At 36.6% G+C, this 22,089-nt stretch overlaps 1 protein-coding gene across 12 annotated transcripts in view; it reads right to left on the bottom strand.

Annotated features, from left to right (window-relative positions):
- The window catches only part of nfixb (nuclear factor I/Xb), a 210,890-nt gene that overhangs the window by 18,291 nt on the left and 170,510 nt on the right, over positions 1-22,089 (bottom strand). For all 12 annotated transcript variants that reach the window (XM_079397981.1, XM_079397985.1, XM_079397986.1 and 9 more), the window contains 5 exons: positions 9,731-9,793; positions 7,685-7,759; positions 7,107-7,218; positions 4,851-4,978; positions 2,704-2,778 (listed from right to left, as the gene is read on the bottom strand). In XM_079397981.1, coding sequence (XP_079254107.1) covers positions 2,704-2,778; positions 4,851-4,978; positions 7,107-7,218; positions 7,685-7,759; positions 9,731-9,793 — 453 coding nt within the window. The remainder of the gene's footprint in view (positions 1-2,703; positions 2,779-4,850; positions 4,979-7,106; positions 7,219-7,684; positions 7,760-9,730; positions 9,794-22,089) is intronic.

The following is a 22,089-nucleotide window of genomic DNA, read 5'->3' as shown; positions in this document are numbered from 1 at the left end:
GCTGTGATAGATGTCATATCCCTATAGGTAGACGTGGATCAGCTGAGAGTCATCTGACGCAAGCTTGGCTATCATGACCTGCCAGAATTAATCAATCATTTTTTTTAAAAGGAATTCCAGTCATTTTACAATCAAAAAGACAAATTAATTGCCAGTTAAATATTTTTAAAAGTCATATTCACAATGTAAACTTTCCTTACTTTTTTAAATCAATGAATTTTTTAAAATAATTTTAGTCCGTTTACACTCAGAAAGACAAATTACTTGCCAATAAATATTTGAAACCATTCAAAAAAAGTATTAAACTAATTCAAAGTCTCTGCCTAACTCTTCTAAACCCCACATTTTTCATAAATTTCATGGTTTCCCATGCCTGTGGGAACCTCTTTCACTGTCTGACACGCTCAACATCAACAAAACCATCACAAACAGATGTTTACAGACAAAGTGGCACAATTTAACAAGGTGAAAGAGAGTGCAGGAGAATGAGAAATAGGTGGGATGATATCTGTGTCGGCCCAGTGCGAGAGCAAGCGATGGGGGCGTATGAATGAAGCGGCTGCCGGTGTATGCCGGGTGACACCAGATTTAATGATAAATGACACCGTCACCTTGCAGCATTGCCAGAGCCTCATTCAGGTAGTGAATCACCTTTGGAGCATAGCGCGCGCACACACACACACAAACACACTCACACGTGCTCCGAGCACCACCACCGCTTTCATCGGCGTAACAGATGTCTTCTGTAACCCAGTAGCTCCCAGCGCTGTCGACACATGGAGGAGCCATCTGGACCAGAGCTCTGGTGCTCCACAGACTGTGTGTGTGTGTATGTTTAGAGTGTTCAAGGGTGGGGTGGGTGTAAATATGTATGTGTGTTGTGTATTCCCATGACATCAGGAGCACCTGAGCATGCTGGCTTTTTTTTGGTGGGATTTACCCATGTTTCCCTAGATTAAGATCTGTGTGACTGTGTGTTGATCATGATGTGGGCGGCAGTGAATGTGATTAGATGTAGATGGACCCTCAGGCCAAAAACGTACCCTGTGCAAGTACACAAGTTGCCGTTGTACGTACACAGCATGCATTCTTACATTACTGTCACTATTCTTGCGTAATCTATTTTGGCGTACTCGGGGGGGGGGGGGGGGGGGGGGGGGGTGATAGAGTTACCTTCAAATGTCTGTGCCATTACAGTCAATGTGAAATGCCCGGTCTGATGGATTTCAGAGCGAAACAGGATATTCAGCAAGAAAACAAATGTAAGCGGGTCCTTTTTTTATCCAGTGGTAATTGATTGGACAGTGAAATATTGTCTTGTCTCTGTATGACAAAATAATAATAATAATAACACTTTTATAAAAACTATCAATTTAAATAAATGCATGAATAATAAATAATAAATGTATAAATATCATATAATACACACAAATATGTAATAAATATAGTAATATAAAATGATAATAATATAAACAATAACATAGAATATACTATAGAATATAATAAAATATAAATATTATATACTACTAACAACAACATTTTCAAATATAATAAATGCATAAAATACAACAAATTATAAACACACCATTATTACGTTTTTATCATTATTAATATTACTATTACGGTCACATTATACTATTTAATATTTTTTATATTATTTATATGATACAGTTTATGTAATATGTATATATTACATTATATATAGAATATTATTTAAAAAATCAAATGTATATAAAATATGAATATTGTATAATAATAATGACAACAACAATAATAATCATAATCATAATTAAAAAATATATAAATGTAATAAAATATAAATAGAATAGTAATAGTAATAATATGTATACAGTACATACTATATTCAAAAATGTTTAATACTTTGTTTTATTCCTTTTTTTCTTAAAAATTATTGTGCAGTGACAAATTTTGTACAAAGCGTCTGGGAAAGTCTATAGGGAAAGTAAATAAAAGTGATCATATCAACAGTTAAACTAACTTTAACTTGCGCAGAAAGATTCTCTTAACCATTGCAGTGGTGTGACAACAGTTGAGCTAAAAGAGAAAACTGACCATACGAGACGGATTTGTGGTGTCATGTTATGAATTGCATTCAAACAATTTGTGGATCGTAATGAGGCATGAAACCGAGCTTGTGTTTGCATTCGCATAATTATGTAGAATATATTTCAGACGTTACAGCGTATAAAGGCTTGAGATCTCATAGGCGCGCTGAATAAACAGCTGAGATATTGCTTATAGCATGTAAACCCCTTTATGCACACATACACACACTAATTACAATAAATCCTGCATGGAGAAGAAACAAACAAAAACGCTAAGTAAATATCTGGAAAGGCCTGCTGCTGTACGCAACACAATAGCCATGTTTGTAAGTGTTCATGTTTGGGAAATGCTGTGGAAATCAGGATTTGGACTTCTGCTTCAGTCCACAGGGATCCTATATCACAATCTAACACAAACAATGGATGTACGGAGAGACGTCTGAGGCACAAAACAAAATGAAAGCACATTCACAAGGCCACAAAAAACCCGCCACCTCCGAGCACCAGGTAAAAACAGCAAATCAGAGAGAAGAGCTGAGGTGTGTGATGCAGCAGAGAGGTTGGAAGACAGACAGAGATGAGAGACACATTTCAGTACACTTGTGTGCAATATAATATGAGGGTAATGTGGTCTAACCATGGTAAGGAAACTGCACGCCATCGCTTTCATGTTTTATCTTCCTCTCCTGCATACTGGCCAAATGGTGTTGCACTAAAAAACCCAAACAGGGGAAAAGAACAGAGTTAACAATGACAGAGAGAGGGAGAGATCGAGATAAATTGGAGAGATGGGGAAATTTGGGACCACTGTTGAATCATTATCAATACATCATCACTATATACACATTTAAAAAAACATCATATGCAGGAGGTCAAAGACAGTATCTCCCAGAATCAACCCATTCGAAGTGCACCAAAACAGTAGAGGTGTAAGCCACACACATCCCACAAACCCTCTAATCAGCAGCTAAACTATGAGGGATGGGGCAGAATAGCAAATGAGCATTGGCTGCGTCACAATTCACATACTATACATACTAAGTACTATGCAATATTAAAATGAGCATGTCACAACTGGCATACCATCCATGTTAAGCAGTATGCAAGTGAAAAATTAGTGTTAATTCAAGACTATCCATACAAAGTACTATGCAAGATAAAAACGAGTGTCAATATGCATACTATCAATAAGTAGGATACAAACGAAAAATTATTGTCAATTCACATACCATCTATACTAAGTAGTATGCAAGATAAAATGAATGTCAATTCGCATACTATCCATACTAAGTAGTATGCAAGCTAACAAGTGTCACAATTTGCATACTATATATATTAAGTAGTATGCAAGCTAAAAAAAGAGTCACAATTCCTATACTATTCACTTTAAGTAGTATGCAAGCTAAAAGTGTCAATTTGCATACTATCCAACTTTAGTAAGCATACTATCCATACAAAGTAGTATGCAATCTAAAAGTAAATGCATTTCAAATACTAGTACAGTGAAAATAATTTATCATAAGATGTCTAAATTGTATATATCAGGTTCATTTTTGAATTATGAGTTTCAGAAAGCTTTCTCAGATGATTTTATAAACAGGTATGGAAAATGGGGTGCAGCCAATGCATTTTGGGCGTCAAATCCAACATGGTGGAGAATTTGTGGCGTGAGCATAGGATCATTTTTAACTATTGATTGCTTTGATTTATTGAGGGAATGGTGCATGTTAAAGGGTCTGGTGTGAGGATACAAGTCATGTGACAGCAGCACTGCTCAAGTTAAAATGGATTTCATCATCACATTCTGCCCATGCAACACAACAACAAAACTGCCTTTTCACACTTACAAAAAAAGATAGCATGGTAACCATAGTTTCCACAAAAAATGTCTCCACTTATGTGGTAATTTTGGATTTTCTATCACCGTCATCAAAAAAGCTTCTTGAGCCACTTGAAATTAAGTTCAATCCCATTTGCTTTTAGCAGACAATATGGTTAACAGAGTAAATATTTCTAATGGACAGTCGAAATATAAAAAAAAGAAAAGAAACTGATACAGAATAATAAAAACAAAGGTCTTAATTAATAAAAAGCAGCACTATAAAGAGGAAAGAAGAAGATTTACAGTAAAATTCCTCAAAAAGTATGTTGATATTGTAAAACTGTCTGGTTTATATGGTAAAATGCAATCAAAAAACTAAACGTGAAAATATTACAAAGAATATCATTTCATTTTCTTCTCTTTCATATCTATGTTGAGTTGATAAACTGTTCAATTGCTATTAATATCAGTACAATCTACACAAGAACTATAGGAAATATCAAATCAAACTTGTATTCTTTAGTGCTCACGGCCTTTTATAAATACCATTTCAAATAACTATAAAATATTATATATAAAATATTTCTTTAACCCTAATTCTGTGAAGCTCATCACATGCACACATGAATTAAAAATGATTTTAAGTGCTTCTAAGATTTTCATTTAGCTGAGCCCCAAACAAACCCAACTAACAGATCAATTAACATGCACATGATTGTAGCTATCCGATCGCAAGACTGTCCAATGTCAGAGTAGATGACATCTTTTTTTTGACAAAAACAAAAAAAGACTTTGAGGGAAGGTCTATCCTTCAAAATCTCTTTGTCACCACAAGTACGGCATCTATTCTGACTACTCTATGTAAAATTTGATTGGTGCAGCTCAATACAAACAATTTTTTTTTCCAACAGATGAGTGGAGATCAAGCAGAGCATGTGAAGAGCTGGGTAAAGCGGCCGTACCTGCATCAACATCATTGGGCCAGCCACTGGGCTGGGATACTCCCGGGGCAGGAGAACGGCCCGAATAGAATACTTCGTCCACCGGGCTCTCCATCTCACTGTCATCAATGGATTTACGCTTGTTGGAGCTGAAAGAGAAAAGAAAGAGAGAAGATGAGCGGGGATTTGTTTTTTAGATGTTTGGACATCTGGAAGGTCTGCATGATGTTTTATTGTGAAACCTCTGAAAAATCCTGAATAGTAATGAAGCAACATCATTTAGATTAGCATTATATACATCTAAAGATTTTTTTAATTTGCATTTAAAGGTTTTTAACTTTTCTTGACCTCAAAAATGGGAATGTTTCAAAGGAATAGTTCACCCAAAAAAACGAACATTTGCTGAATATTTACTCACACCCAAGCCAAGATGTAGATGAGTTTGTTTCTTCATTGGAACAGATTTGGAGAAATTTAGCATTTCATCACTTGCTCAGCAATGGATCCTCTGCAGTGAATGGGTGCCGTCAGAATGAGAGTCCACACAGCTGATAAAAACACCACAATAATCTACAAGTAATCCACACCACTCCAATCTATCAATTAATGTCTTGTGAAGTGAAAAGTTGCGTTTTTGTAAGAAACAAATTCATCATTGGTTTCAAGGTGGTTTAACTTTAACTTTAACCGTCATTTCTGACCAAAATACCAGTCCATAATCAATAATATAAAAAAATAATTGATATTGGTTTAGAGCTGTTTTAGACTGCTTTATTTCTCTCTTGATTCTGGACTCTTTTCTTAGAGAAAGCAATAATATGGATTTTTGTCTCATATTTAAGATGGAAGCAACAGTTTGATTTTAAACATCTTAATGATGGATTTGTTTCTTAGGAACACCTAGCTTTTCACTTCACAAGGTCACTTGTAGATTATTGTGGTGTTTTTATCAGCTGTTAGGACTCTCATTCTGACGGCACCCATTCACTGCAGAGGATCCATTGGTGAGCAAGTGATGTAATGCTACATTTCTCCAAATCTGTTCTGATGAAGAAACAAACTCATCTACATCTTGGATCTGAGGGTGAGTAAATTTTCAGTAAATTTTAATTTTTGGGTGAAGTATTGCTTTAAATACAAATTATTACACTATAAAAGCATTACAACAGAAATTTGTAAGCTTAAAATCACTCAAAAACCACTCAAATCATCTCTATTTCAAGAGCACAGGCTATCTTAGCAGAATGAGACATTAGATGAGCAAAGACAGCAGAGCAAGACAGCAGAGCTTGAAGTGAATCAGACAACAGGAAGTGTGGAGTACCTTCGCGGGAGACTGGCATACAACTCCATCTCAGACCTGCAGCGTTTGAAACATGACGACAAGGCAAGAGAGAGAGGGGACAGGAGAAGAGAAAGATAAAGAGAAAAATGACAGCAATCAAACAGACAAAGGTGAAAGGTAGTATATATAGTAGGATAAAAGATAGACAGAAATATATACAGACATAGAGGAAAGCAAGAACGTGTGAGTGCTACCAACATGCATTATACTAGAGAGGAATCGATTAGTATATGCTGAGGAATGTAGCAAAGCTTAGGGCCAAAACGTCACAGAAATTAAAATTTTTGCTTCAGTATTTTTTCTTTATTTCACATGCATAATATCTCATTTCATTCTAAAAATTATATTCTAAGCCTAGTTAATCTAATTATTCATATGCAAATTTATGATTTTAAACATTTTTTTTTTTTAGTAGTTAAATTAAATACATTTAACATAAATGTAAGATACAAAGCGCAATTGAAATGTTTTGAAAAAAAATAAAAACCAATCAAACAAAAAACTATCTTCAGGAAGCAACAAATAATTTTACAACAAATGATGTTAAAAATGTCTGAGAGTAGTTGTTTTCAATCTGGGGTTGCAAAAGGGTGCTAAGGGGTCTGTAGAAAAATTGTGTAAAAATGTAAAATTAAATTAAATATATATATATATATATATATATGCATATTATTGTTGTTGATTCATTTTGCTTTCTAATGAATAATAAGAAATCATAAAATTGATCAGAATGATATATGCCAATATTATTTTATTTTATATTTATATTTTAGAAGGGAGTCCATTCAATTTTTGGCATCAAAAATATATATAAAAAAATCCTGGCATAGAATGAAAGGAAAGTGAGCTCTGTGTCTCTGTGTGTGTGTGTGTGTGTGTGTGTGTGTGTGTGTGTGTGTGTGTGTGTGTGTGTGTGTGTGTGTGAAGTGTACCTGGTCGATGGCGTGGACGTAATGGAGCGGCGACCCAGGTTGATGTTGTAATATCCTGGACTGTCAAGATCGGCCAGAGAGAAGTTGGGTCCTGTTGCTGTGGCAACTGGTGCTGAATTAGATACAGAAAGAGAGAAGGCTGATTAATCAATGCCATCATTCATCTTTGTTCTCATGACAACATAAAAAAATATTTTCTTCATGTCAGATTTAAGAATAATAGAAATCACAGAAGGTTACACAAGTTTATAAAAGTCAGAAACAAACTCTATCATAGTTTCCACAACAATATGAAGCAGCAAAACTGTTTTCAACATTGATAATAACAATAAAAGTTTAATCGAGCAGCAAATCAGCATATTAGAAGGATCGTGTGACACTGAAGACTGGAGTAACAATGCTGAAAATTCAGCAATATTAATATATTGTTTTATCTGTAGGTTTTTTGGACTTTTTATTTGTATGTAACTGTTAGGATGATTTTAAGGCTTTATAATAAGAAGAAAAGCCTTTTTCGTTTCAATAAAATGTTGATATTTACAGCTGCTGATGAGAAAGATGCTGCTCATGTGACTTACTCTGTGACACACGGACCAACTCCGCCACGTTCCATACGCCTGACGTCACGAAGCAGTCCTGGAAACTCAAGTGTCCTGGAGAGAAAGAGAGAGAGGCCAGAAATGAAAACACTACACCGACAAATTATACTGAGAAAAAATTAAAATCCCCATATTTACTCATCTGCACCTGTCAAACACAAGCACACACAAAATAAACTGTGCTCAATTGTCATAAAAAGGCCGGGAGCATATAATTACAGTCATCGGTTGGCATATGTTCTCCGTCTCTAAGGAATAACAGGCTACCCCGTACTTATGGTTAACTCCAACCCAGCACTCCATTCTCTGCTAAAACTTAACGAGGACACTAAAAATACTTTATGTCACACTTAAATATGAGTGTGCGATGCTGCATACAAATATACAAACGTATTTGCTTTCGCTGTGCATATGAGCTTTCAATATGGACTTTTGTGTGTGTGCGCAAAAAACAGGTGAATGAGCCATGCTTCCACACCCATCTGTAGTGCTGGCTGAGGTCAGCGTGTGTTTGTGTGTGTGTGTATGTGTGTGTGCCGGTTAACCACAGCGAGGCCCGTGCATGAGCTCAGTGTCACCCGCGCCTCAGCCATGTGGTTCCCATCAGCCAATCACGGAGTGATTTATAAGCGTTCCGGCATTCTCCATCACAACCGGACTAGCAACACTTCACTATAATAAGCTTGGATGGAAATCGCTTTTGCTCAGACTCCGTGTTTGTGCGAGAGTCGGGTGTGCATGTGAAATTATTAACGTAAATAAAGCAGCTTACGATATCAATCGGCCTGTATTTGTGCATATGGAGGTCCAAGGAGAGCGCAGCTCACCCACAGATCCATCTGCTGACTGGCAGGCAGAGTGGAAAATGGTGGCTGACATTGATTGTGTAGCGTTGGGATTTCATCATGCCGTTTCCACTATTGCTAACCAGAGCTGGCTTGCTCACAGCATTTAATGACAACTTCAGATGTGATTCTATTGAGTTTAAGTGGACTGCTTCTTGACCAATCAAGGCTTCTCAATAGTTTTTGCAGAATTTTAAAGCTCAGTAAAAAAACAAAAAAACATTGTAGAAGAACCAGTTTTGGGTGCCAGAAAGTATAAATTATGACTTTGTAGCGCAGAAGAAACATTAATATTTCTTGTAAGAACCATTCAGTGAACCATTTTTTAGTGTGAAGAACATCAAGAATCTACTATAAAGAATCTTGTGTGCAAAGGTTCTTAATGCCAATAAAGAACATTCTTAAAAAATAAAGGACCCAAAAGGACCATTTTTAGTTCCCCAAAGAAGCTTTCAATTAAAAGTTCTTAAAATAACCATTCTTTCCTTAGTGTGATTTTTAAGGTTCTTCATGGAACCATAGAATCACATTGTTCCAAACCTGTATGACTGCCTATCTAACCTAAGGTTAACATTACTCCTTTTAAAGTAAGTGGTGAAAGAAGAAGAAAGTCTGGTGTTTAGAAAGATTTGAACACTCTTAAAATGAATGTTTCTTTATTTCCACTATGGTTCCATTAAGAACCTTTCCATTTGAGAAAACCTTCTTTGGAGTGGAAAAAAGATTCTTTAGATGTTTAAAATGTTCTTCAAATTATGAAAAAAACAAAAACAAAAACAAAACAAAATATATTGTATTTCCACACTTTATGGAAAAAAAAATATTGTATCAACTTAAAGTTGGACTGTACTTTCAACAAATGTAATTTAAAAAGTTCTACAAACTCAAAACGATAATGGCTACATACAGATACTTCTAAAACAGAGTTTGTCTGACAAAATGGAAGTTTAATTTTTATAGTGTGGTTCTTTTAAGAATCTTTAACCTAACAGTTCTTTGGGGAACCAAGAACTCTTTTTTTGGTTCCTCCAGGCACCTTTATACTAAATTCAGATGTATTGGAGTAAATGAAGACTTTAATTTCTGGGCTGAATGGCATTAGGCTGTAAAATCCTTTAGGAATTTTTGAGTGTGTGGTTGTTTGTGAGTGTGTGTGCGATTTTCGTTATGCTTGACCCACCATTGGGCGGAGGCTTGATGTCTGCTTCTCCTTGTTGGTTGGAGTTATCCGATTGTCCAGATTCTGCAAAGCCAACAGAAAGAGAGAGAGAAAGAGAGAAGGGAAAAAAAAGAGAGCAGATTAAACATGGGACGGCTGGGTTCAGTCCAAAGGTGCCTGAATCAATTAGCAGATGTAGAACATTCTATATATTCTCTGCCAGCACATATTCAATGTAGCGCTCAGACGACACAGCTGGAAATGAGACATACAAAATGTGCTCCAGTTCTGGATCATTTACATGATATTCAGGCAAAATCTGGACCTTTATACGTGAAATCTGATGTTCTGTCTTGTTAGTTGGTATTTGACTTGTTATCCATTATAGTTCAAAAGTCTGGCAATGGAAGGATTGTTTCAATGTTTTTGAAATAAGTCTCTTCTGCTCAACAAGGCTGCATTTATTTATTTATAAAAAGTAATATTGTGAAATATTTTTACAACTTAAAATAAATGTTGTCTATTTTAATACATTTTAAAATGTAATTTATTCCTCTGATGGAAAGCTGAATTTTCAGCATCATTATCATTAGTCTATAGTGTCAGAAAATGAAGAAACAAAAATTATCATCAATGCTGAAAACATTTGTGGTGCTTAATAATTTTGTGGAAACTGTGATACAGTTTTTCAGGATTCTTTGATATATTGAACATTCAAAAGAACAGCATTAATTTGGAATAGAAATCTTTTGTATTACAAATGTCAGTTGTAACTTGATCAAATTCATGCAACCTTGAATTTGAAAGTATTAATTTCTTTTAAAAAAAAGTGTAGGTTTGATACCATAGATTACCATTACTATTGTTCATACTTTGAGTTGGTTAGTGAACAAATGTGTAGCCTTAAGTATTAAACACCACAGATTTGAGTAACTCCTCAAATTACATGGATTTCAGAATCAAATTCTTTCTAGGTCTATAAACAAAGATTATATTCTATTACTTTAATATAACAATATCAATATCTAGACATAAAACCACAAAACAGTCTTTCGACCATGAAACAAGATCTTTAGTCCCGCAATGTAGACCCCAGGTGTGTTAAAAAACACAACTGGACTTGGTCAGTCGGGTCCAATGAAAAACACAGCAGAAACAAACTATCCACACCACTGTCCTTTTCAGGCTTGAAGTTGCGCTGCTAATCTAAAATCTATAAATCTGCAAAATATACATCCGAGAGCAGCCTGGTGAAACCCAACACTGCTGTATAGCTCATAAGATGTAGACAAAGGCTGGGGCGCAGCCATCGAGTTGTTTGGACAATGTCTCCGTAGGCTTTTTATCTCAGAAAGTATAGCGATCTTGGAGCGAGACCAGACCCCTGCGGCTGCTTGAATTGGCCGAGACTCACTACCCGCTTTTTTCTATATGCGCTGAGGTTTTGACTAACTATAGACCTTAAGAAGGATGTCACTTGGTTACTTTGGCCTTTCCGTTCAGTCTGCTGTGAGTATTGATGGATGTTTCACCACTTTAGCCAATCGTACTTAGTGTTTTTAGCATGTTTGCTAGTAGGATTCTGGATAGTCGCTTGCTAGCCCATGTCAAAAAAGCCTACCCTTCTATGATATTCTGGTCTGTAGATTTGCCTCGAAATTTAGCAGTAGTGGTGTTTGGCCTTAGCATGCACCGCTAATTATGTGCAGCAACAGAATGTGGTTTAAAAAACCAACACTATACTTTATGAAGGAAAAAATGAACACGGCAGCCCCCTCTTTCCTTCTTTTCTCTCTCTCGCACCCCTTCGATCGCTTGCTGCTGTTGTTGTATGGAATCCTGGCAGCCATCTTAACGCTTGGCAGCCATCTTAGCATTGGCGGTACCAGAGCATTCCAGCTAGCTTACAAAAGCACCCACACACAGACGCACTCCTCTCAGAGAGAGAAAACCTCTCCACCAACGCGCTATACGCTAAAAGCCTCGCAAATGAAGGTTATTTTCAGTTACTTGTGCAAAACGCTAATTAAGGGGGGAAAATATCGACTGCCGCCGCGTTTTGTTCGCAGAAGCACCTGTAGTGATACTGTGAGCTGATATGTAAGTAAATGTGCTTTAATTGCCTCAACTGGACAAAACACTATAATAAACTCATACAATCTCATTCTAAGTGATTTATATTCCTTACAAAAACTACTATAGTGGTACCATGATGTAGTGATGGTAACACATTGTTTAATAATTTAAAGGGGCTTTGGTCCCGGTCTTTCACCTCGGTCCACCTAAAAAGCTGATTAACTCCTAAAAATTGGTTTTATGAATAAATAAATAATAAAAAAAGAATAAAACTGAATAAATAGATAATAATACATAAATAATACAAATAAATAAAAAACTTTTATTTGTATATTTGTAAAAAAAAAAAAACTTTCATTTATTTTAAAATTGTATTTATTTTAATTAGTTTTAATTTATTTTTAAATGTTATTTTTTTCCAATACATTAATCCATTTCCATTTTTATTTTAGTTTAATTTTTAGTAATATATATATATATATATATATATATATATATATATATATATATATATATATATATATATATATATATATATATTCACTTAATGTTCATTTTATTTCAAGTAACTAAATATGATTTTAATTAAAGTTTTTAGTTTTAGTTACCTATAATAGCCCTGGCATTACCACGGTACATTTTTTAAGTAACAAATACCTGCAGTTCAATTAGATTAAAGGAGAAAAGTTAACTCTTCAAATTGCAATCTGGCAGCCACATGCAGGCCTCTATTGATCAAATTGTATTTCATTCTAGACTGTAAATATAATTCTAATCAGAATCACTATTACGTTTAGTTCATTTTAAAAGCCGGGCTACCGATGGATTCTGTGAATTCAAAATGGCTATAATCTGTATCGATTAGCGCCCTCCGGTGGTGTGGAAGTATGAAGCGCAGCTTAAGGAGACGTCTCGGATGACCTCCAATCCAATTACATGGCACATTAGTGAAGCTCACTCTGCAGAACTGGACACGAGTGAATGAGAGCGGCCGCGCTATTGGGCACAGACAAAGTGCAGATGAGCAGGGGGCCAGATCATCAAAACTCAAACACACAAAGGAGAGACTGTCCATTATTAGAGCACAGACTCCAGCCTACGGAGTCCAATCAACACTGTTATCAGCATGCAACCACACACACACACACACACACACACACACAGCTACTGCATCCAACAATGTTCATGTTAATCCTTATCTTCCCGGCACACACAGTCAAAGGACCCCTGAACACACCATTGCAAAGATACTGGGCGACACACATGCACACACACACACACACAGTGGCAGTGTTTTTAACATGACAAAAGTGTCTTTACAATGGTAGAACACTTCTTGAGTAAGTTTCAAATGAAAAACCATTGTTTGACAGGGTATTTAAAACTATTACCATCCCTAAACAGCAAGTGTTGATCCATCTCTTCAAAAGGAATCATCTAATTACTCATTTAGCATGCAAATATTCATAAGCGACTGCGCTTGTGAGAACAAAGACATATTTGCTATTATAATCATGATTTTCTTTGTATAGGTAAACATAATAGGCTTGACCTATAGGATCTCTGAAAGGTTTTCACTAAGGCATTCTTCACTTTATTGCTCACACGTTGTGTTAGCGAGCTGAACAAACTCCAAATCCTGAACACTCAACTTTGGCACAAACTTGTCCTGCACCATTTGTGATGTGACTTTTACTAAGCAATGAGATTTATTAAGTGTTAACCACTCAATAACCACAAAAAACTCCTAATAGACACACATTAAAGATCTTCCTGGCATCAGAATTAACGCTTGACATATAAACATATCAGTTTACTGAGTATTACTGTGTTTGTAGCAAATACATTTATAAATTGCAAAAGGGTTAAACAGAATTTGTTACTTTTTGAGAGTGTTGGGATTCTATTTAACCTCTGCCAAAAACTTTATAACAATCTACAACATAACAAAAACAACATGACATCAACCAAAAAGCAATGTTAAATAAATGCATTAACTTTTTTTCAATTATTATTCAGGAATAACAAATAACTGATACACTAAATATTAAAAATATATATTATATATTAAATATATATTAAAAATATAAACATTAAGGACATTAATACTTTTATTCAACAAGGATACATTAAATTGATCAAAATTATTAGTAACAATGTTTATGTTACAAAAAATTTCAAATAATATCCTTTTTTAAAAAACAGTTTTTTTTGTTTTTGTTTTTTTACTTTCTTTTCATCAAAAAAAAAATTTAATGATGTCCATGAGCAAAAACAGCATATGATTTCTGAAAGACCATGTGACTCTGAAGACTGGAGTAATGATTCTGAAAATTCAGCTTCGATCACAGGAAAAAATTATATTTTAAAACAAATTTAAACAGACAACAGTTATTTAAATTATAATAATATTTCACAATATTACTATTTTTAATAAAATAAATGCATCCTTGATGAACAGAGGCTTCTTTCAAGTTCTGTCCTGGCATCTTTTTGAACTTCTTTACCGATTCCTAATTTTTGAAAGATTGTGTATGTGGAAAGTAAAATAAGAAACTAAAAAGGGTCAATTTTGAATGTATCCTTGCCCTAAAGAGAAAACATTACTTCTCTGTGTGTGTGTGTTTTAGTTGGAGAGGCATGTTAGATCCCCTGGAATCAAACGTCATGGCTTATGATGACAAATACATGGAAAATGTATACTGCATGAAAATGTGCAAAGCATTTCCCTAAAATAAAAAAAATGATACAAAAACCCAATGCACGCCTCCACACCTTAGGTACACACACATACACACCATGGTGCAGAATGAAGAGGCAGCACAGATTTTCCAATTGGGTTTTGCTTAAGAGGTTTATCGGTATGTTGCTAAACATTCTGACCTTTTTTTTTATCCGTAATGTGCTTAAAATGTTCCAAACCCTCTTAATCCCCACGTCGATCCCACACAGATGTTCTCTGAGCTCTTTTATTGGACTTTATTTGAGTATTTACCCCCCTCCACCAGTACTTATTTATTCATTTCCTATCTTATGAAAGCACACTCCATCCTGTGCCCGTCCCCCTCAGCCCTGCGTTTCCCAGCAGTCCCTGCAGCGAGTGAAATCAGGCAGCTTGCGCTTTTAAAGGGGGTCTATACCTGCTCCAAACCCCCACCCCCCGGCCACGCGCTTGAAGATTAATATGTATGTGGATGCTCGCGGGGGGCAGATATGAAACGTGAACGTGTAATAGGGCAGGTGTGTTTGGAGTTTGCATGTAAGCGTGTGTGTGAGCGTGTATGCTTGTGCATATGCACATGGGTATTACAGTGGGTAACTGGGCATAGATTTGTGTTTCCTCTGGCAGACATGTGAGCTGTGAGTGTGTATGTGCATTTGTATGCGTTTGGGTGAGCGTTGATGCAATCGCTAGCCACACACATTGCATATTAAACATCATGTACATGATTACAATATGCAAATCCATGCTAGTTGATGATTAAAAGAATTGCCCAAAAATAAAAACTTGGTCATTGTTTACTCACCCTCATGTCACTACAAACCCGTATGATCGTGGACCTCAAAAGGAGACGTTTAGTACAGTGTTCAAGCTGCACTTTTACACACAATGAAAGTCAGTGGCAGTTAAAAGCCATCCACATGACTTTTATGCTCCTCTAAACTATAAAAAATTAACTTAATTTTGACCTATAACATAATATATGAGATGTATGGACTATTTTTATGGTGCTTTAATGACATTTTTGGAGCTTGACAGATGGTTACCACAGAAAAAAAGCAGCCATCAGAATTCTGTTTATAAAGGACTTTTGAAAATAACTATTTATTTTTGTTATTTAACCCTGTTTACTTTTATTTATTTATTTATTGTTTACTTTGCTATTTTAATTAAACTTAAGAAAAAGTTTTTTTTTGCTGTGATTTAATTTAATCATAATTGTAGCTGATACAAACTTTACCATCAATGTTGCAAATAAACAAATTAAAAGCAATGTTATTTTCGTATTATTTATATACTATTATATTTATTAGTATTGTGAATTAGCTTTTATTTTTATATTTTGTTTTATTTTTATTTTCAGTTTTCATTTTCATTTAAGTTTTGGTACTTCTATGTGTTTTTGTCACTTTTATTATATATATTATTATATAACTTATTTTATTTCAGTTAGTTCCAAAGTACGTTTTAAGTTTTCATCTAATATTTATATGTTATCAATGTCAGATTTATTTTAATTAATGAAAGCGATTTGTAATGATTTTAGTTAATAACAACACGCTATGAATATTATATGATTAATACATCATAATACGTTTTTGCATTACTTTAACTTAATCAAAATAATTAAACCAGTTTCAACTTAAATTAAGTAAAACTCAATTTTAATACAATTTAAGCTGAAAATACTTACATTTTCAGTTTATTTGATTCAACAACAAAAAAATCTAAGGCAGCAAGTGATTTTTGAGTAAATGATGACAGTTTTTATTTTCGGGTGAACTGTCCCTTTAAGGCCCTTGCATGTGTTGTGTTTACGACACACAAATGTAGATCCTCTACGTTTCTGTTTACGCATGTGTGTGTGTGTGTTTGTCTGGCCTGGGTCATGCCAAAGAGGAGCAGGTGTGTAGGGATCTGCCCTGCATCGTCCGCTGCCCATCTGTGTGCCCGTCTGTGCCCGCTCCATGCCAACTACACACCCGGCACAGCACAGAAAGATGGCGAGAAGCAGAGCAGGGAGGGGGAACAGAGACGTTCCCAACAGCAGCTTTAATGCAAAAGAAATGTGGACACACGGTATGGCTGAGAAATGAAAAACTGGATGGGAAAAAATAAATAAAAAGAGAGAGAGAAAAACAGACAGAGAGAAAGTTGGCGTGCCGCCCATCTCTTTCATGTTCTGTCCTCTTCTCGTCTGATTAGAGAGATGCAACCAAGCAGCTGGCATTGATAGACACAGTCTGCCGCTCTCAGAGGATAACGGCCAACGTCTAATCTATACATTCACTATGTACACACATCAAAAGACACACACACACACACCTTATCGTAATCTAATCCATTTACTATCCATGCAGAACTGAGCCGAAAGGAGAGCGATAACGCACACACACACACACACACACATATCTGTCCGTGGGTGTATGTGTGCTGTGATTTCAGTGCCGTCGCCACAAATTTAGTGTCTAAAACTTTCCTCTGTATTTACACTGATGCAGACATTGGCACTCACAGACGCAGTACAGTTTTCAGTGTGTCTGGGGTGAAAATAGTATCACAGTGTTGATTCTCATCAAATCTGAGCGTGAAGAATTTTGACTCTCGATGGCCACCAGGGAGCGTAGGACGCAGGAAAAGAGGGTTGCTGACCTCAGGAAGGTAAACGTTGGCCTGAAATAAACCGTGTTTAGAGTAAAACATATGTGGTCACAGTGAAATGGCTTGGGAGGGGAGCTGGAAGAAAATTCGATGACGTGCTACACCTCAAAGAGAATCTAAACGACTTTCTATAATGTTTGCTTTCTTTTGAACTCCCAAGATTTACTGCTGTTCAAAGGTTTGGGGTTGTAAGACTATGTTTTTGAAAGAAGTCTTTTATGCTCACCAATGCTTCATTTTAAGAGATAGCTTTGCCAAATGAACATTTGGTCATTGTTTACTCACTTTTGTGTCATTCCATACCTGTATAACTTTCATTCTTCTGTGGACCTTAAAAGGAGATGTTTAGTACAGTGTTCAAGCTGCACTTTTACAAACAATAAAAAGTAAATGCAGATAGATGCTATTAAAAGCCATCCACATGACTTTTACTCTGTATAAAGTCTTCTGAGCCATAAAAAGCTTGAAAGATGGTCCCCTGAGCAGCCATTACAATCCTGTTCCTGAATGATTCAAAAATATATATATTTTTGTTATTTAACCTTGTGTAGTTCAAGTTGGGGTTTTTTTACATTGTGTAATTTTATTTAAGCTTAAGGCAATGCTTTTTTTCCGTTATTGTCTTCATCTAATTTTAGCTTTAGTATATAATTAATAGGATTCAAACTTCCTCAGTGTTGCAGAATGACAAATTAAAAGCAATGTTACTTTAGTATTTTTAATAATTATAAAATAATGTGAATTAGCTTTATAAGTATATAAATATATACACATATATATGTACATATATATATATATATATATATTGTGACGAGTCGGCTGCCTCCCCCCTGTCCATCATCACCACCCCGTCCCGTATTCGCCGCCCTTCACCAGGCTCCCGACAGGAGTGGGTGTGTGAGAGAGGAGGGGCGCTGAAACAGCCAGGGCTGGCGGCGTGTGATGAGGCGCACCTGACGTGAATAGAGCCTCATCACCGCCGCCGTTTAAACGCCGAGCGCGCCTCTCCTCGGGAGACCGGTCTCTTCCCCGTGCATGCACGCTGGTGTCCTCGTGGGTCCAGGAAAGGGAGCGTAGAGGGAACTACCTGCCGCCGCCAGAGACGCGAGCGGCCGGACCCGCAGTCCGGCCGACACTGCACCCGCGATACGGCCGTCGGGCAAGGACGCCGGGCCGTGGAATCCCGTCGAGCACCCGGGGATGAAGGAGTTGGACGAAGCCGCCACAGAAGCCGCCGTCACCCGCGCCCCGGGACCTCCAGACGGGAGCGCGTGCGGCCGCCGGACTCCGCCCCTTACCTGGACCCTTCCCTCCTGAACACTGCCCTCCTACACAGCCCCGCAGCACGACGAGGACACCAGATCCCCGTTTATTTTGGACACTTTTCCCCCTTTGGACACTTTATTTTAATATATTGTTTAATAAAAACCTCTCCGAGGCTTGACGCCACGCCCACTGTGTCTGTCGTTGGCTCCTCCCGCCACAATATACACACACACACACGTGGTCAGAATTGTTGGCCTAATGGTTAGAGAGTCGGACTAGTAATCGAAAGGTTGCGAGTTCGAGCCCCCGGCCGGCAGGGATTGTAGGTGGGGGGAGGGAATGTCCAGCGCTCTCTCCACCCTCAATACCACGACTGAGGTGCCCTTGAGCAAGGCACCGAACCCCCAATTGCTCCCCGGGCGCTGCAGCATGGCTGCCCACTGCTCCGGGTGTGTGTTCACGGTGTGTGTGTGTGTGTGTGTGTGGATTTGTTCACTACTCACTGCTGTGTGTGTGCACTTGGATGGGTTAAACGCAGAGCACCAATTTCGAGTATGGGTCACCATACTTGACAATACGTCACGACGACGACGACTTTGTTGGTACCCTTGGTAAAGGCTGTGGAAATTAATCTGCATTGTTAATCCTTTTGATCTATTATTTAAAAAATTCACAAAAATCTAACCTTTCATTGGATAATAAGAATTTGAAATGGGGGAAATATCATTATGAAATAAATGTTTTTCTCTAATACACATTGGACACAATTAACGGCACCCTTTTATTCAATACTTTTTGAAACTTCCATTTCCAAAAATAGTACAGGAGTTTTCTCCTATAATGCCTGATGAGGTTAGAGAACACCTGACAAGAGATCGATACCATTCCTTCATCCAGAATCACTCCAGATCCTTTAGATTCCCAGCTCCATTATGGTGCTTCTTCTCTTCAGTTCACCTCACTCATTTTCTATAGGGATCAGGTCAGAGGACTGGAATGGCCATAGAGAAGCTTGGTTTTGTGCTCACTGACCTATTTTTGTGTTGTTTTTGAGGATGTGTTTGGATTATTGTCCGGTTGGAAGATCCAAACATGGCCCATTATAAGATTTCTAACAGAGTCAGTCACTTATTGATTTTTTATCTGTTGGTATTTGATAGAATCCATGATGCCATGTGTCTAAACAAGATGTCCAGGACCGCCAGCAGAAATATAGGAAAGGGAAAGGGAAAGGGAAGTGCTGTGTGGCCAAGTATGGTGACCCATACTCAGAATTTGTGCTCTGCATTTAACCCATCCAAGTGTACACACAGTAGTGGACATACACCCGGAGCAGTGGGCAGCCAATGCTGCGGTGCCCGGGGAAACATCAAAAATACAGCAGTATATTTCATTGTACACATGGGGTACTTTTTATCCCTGTGTTCACCAAACCCATCTTGAGTGTTTGCTGCTAAAAAGCTAATTTTTTAGTTTCATCTGACCATAGAAGCCAGTCCTATTTGAAGTTCCAGTCGTGTCTGATAACGGAATATGCTGGAATTTTTTTTTTTGGTGAAAGCATTTTCTTTTCTTGATTTTTTTTCTTGAAGCCCTCCAAAACAACTTTTTTCCCAAACAAGCTGTTTCATAATTTTGTTAAGGTTTTCTGACCCCGAAACTCAGCCTTTTTCTCCAGCTGTGGTCCTTGGAGAGTCTTTAGCCACTCAAACTCTCCTCCTCACCGTGCATTAGGACGATATAGACACACATCCTCTTCCAGGCAGATTCATAACATTTTAAGTTGATTGGAAATACTTAATTATTGCCCTGATGGTGGAAATGTGAATTTTCACTGTTCTAGCTCTTTTCTTAAAGCCACTTTACTAATTTGTGAAGCTCAATTATCTTTTGCTGCACAACAGAAATACATTCTTTGGTTTTTCTCATTGTGATGGATGATTAAGGGAATTTGGGCTTTGTTTTTCCTCCTATTTATATTTCTGTGAAACAGGAAGCCATGGCTGAATAATTTCATGTTCATGTTCCCCCTGGAGTGCTCAAAATTGTGAATATGAATGGGAATATATTTCAGGTATATTTTACTCATAAGAATTTCTAGGGGTACCAGTAATTGTGTCCAGCATGTATTTGAGGGAAAAAAAACATTTATTTCATAATGATATTTCCCCCCATTTTAAATTCTTATTTTCCAATGAAAGCTTAGATTTTTGTGATTTCTTTAAATAAAATATCAAAAGGATTAACAATGCACATTTATTTTCACAGCCTTCTTTGATCATATTTACCAAGGGTACCAACAATTCTGACGTGTGTGTGTGCGTGTACATGTTTATGTGGTTTATGAGGACACAAATTTGTATAATGACATGGGTATGACAGAGGTATTACAATATGAAGGTGGTTTATGAGGACACTGCCTATGTCCCCGTAATTCAAAAGGCTTAAAAAACATACTAAATGGTGTTTTTTTTTTAAATTTTATTTCTATATTTTGATTTTTTTTTTTAAAGAAGTCTCTTATATTAACTAAGGCTGCAATTATTTGATCAATAATACAGTAAAAACAGTAATATTGTGAAATTATGAAAATATATTTGAATGTATTTTAAAATGTAATATATTCCTGTGATCAGTATCATTATTCCAGTCTTCAGGGTCACATGATCCTTCAGAAATCATGCTAATATGCTGATTTGCTGCTCAAGAAACATTTATTATTATTATCAATGTTGAAAACAGCTGTGCTTCTTTTTTTCATACATTTTTTTCAGGATTCTTTTATGAACAGGAAGTTCAAAAGAACAGCATTTATTAGAAATAAAAATCTTTTGTAATATCACAAATGTCTTCACTGTTACTTTTAATTAATTTAATGCATCCTTGCTGAATGAAAATTTAAAATTATTTATTTTTTACAAAAATAAATAAAAACAAATAAAATCTTGCAACTGCACACCATTAATAAATGTTAACTTTCTAAGTAGACTATGTCTTTTGTCTGGACGACTGTTTTCATGTGAGAGATTCATAATCACAGAAAACCGATTTCAGACACTACAAATCAGGCTCATTGTGAAATAATGGGACTCTGGGATGATTGTTTACAGGCTGAAGTATGTGAAGTATGCTAACAAGTCCGCTTGTATATCAGAGTATAAAAGATGTGAGGATGATATGAGCATGTGTGTGAGTGGATCATGTGAGGCGGGATCTGCCAAAAAGAGAGATTGAAACAGAGAGAGAGAGATAGATAGACAGGGAGAGAGACGTGGCTGTGGGAACGTCCGATCTTGCCAAGAAAGTGGAGCAGAGGGAGTGTAGAAGGAAGAGTGAAAGAGAGAGATGTGCTGGCTGAGATCACAGACACTGAGAGAGGGAGAGAGAGAGAGAGAGAGAGAGAGAGCGAGAGAGAGAGAGAGAGAGAGAGAGAGAGAGAGAGAGAGCGACGACCATAATGCCACGATATAACACACACCATCACAGCATTCTTGCATCTTCATGTCTTCAATTCTTTCATTATGGCTCACAGAAGAGATTGAATTATTGAAAGCAGATTGAAGCAAACAGTGAGAGCTATAAAATTAAATGTTCCATTTTGCTGTCCGCACCACACTGAGTTTACAAAAGAGATTCTACACAGAAAGCATATTTA

Source organism: Barbus barbus (genome assembly GCF_936440315.1).
Source record: "Barbus barbus genome assembly, chromosome: 3".
In the NCBI taxonomy this organism is placed as follows: Eukaryota; Metazoa; Chordata; class Actinopteri; order Cypriniformes; family Cyprinidae; genus Barbus; species Barbus barbus.
This window is presented reverse-complemented; position numbering and strand designations above follow the sequence as displayed.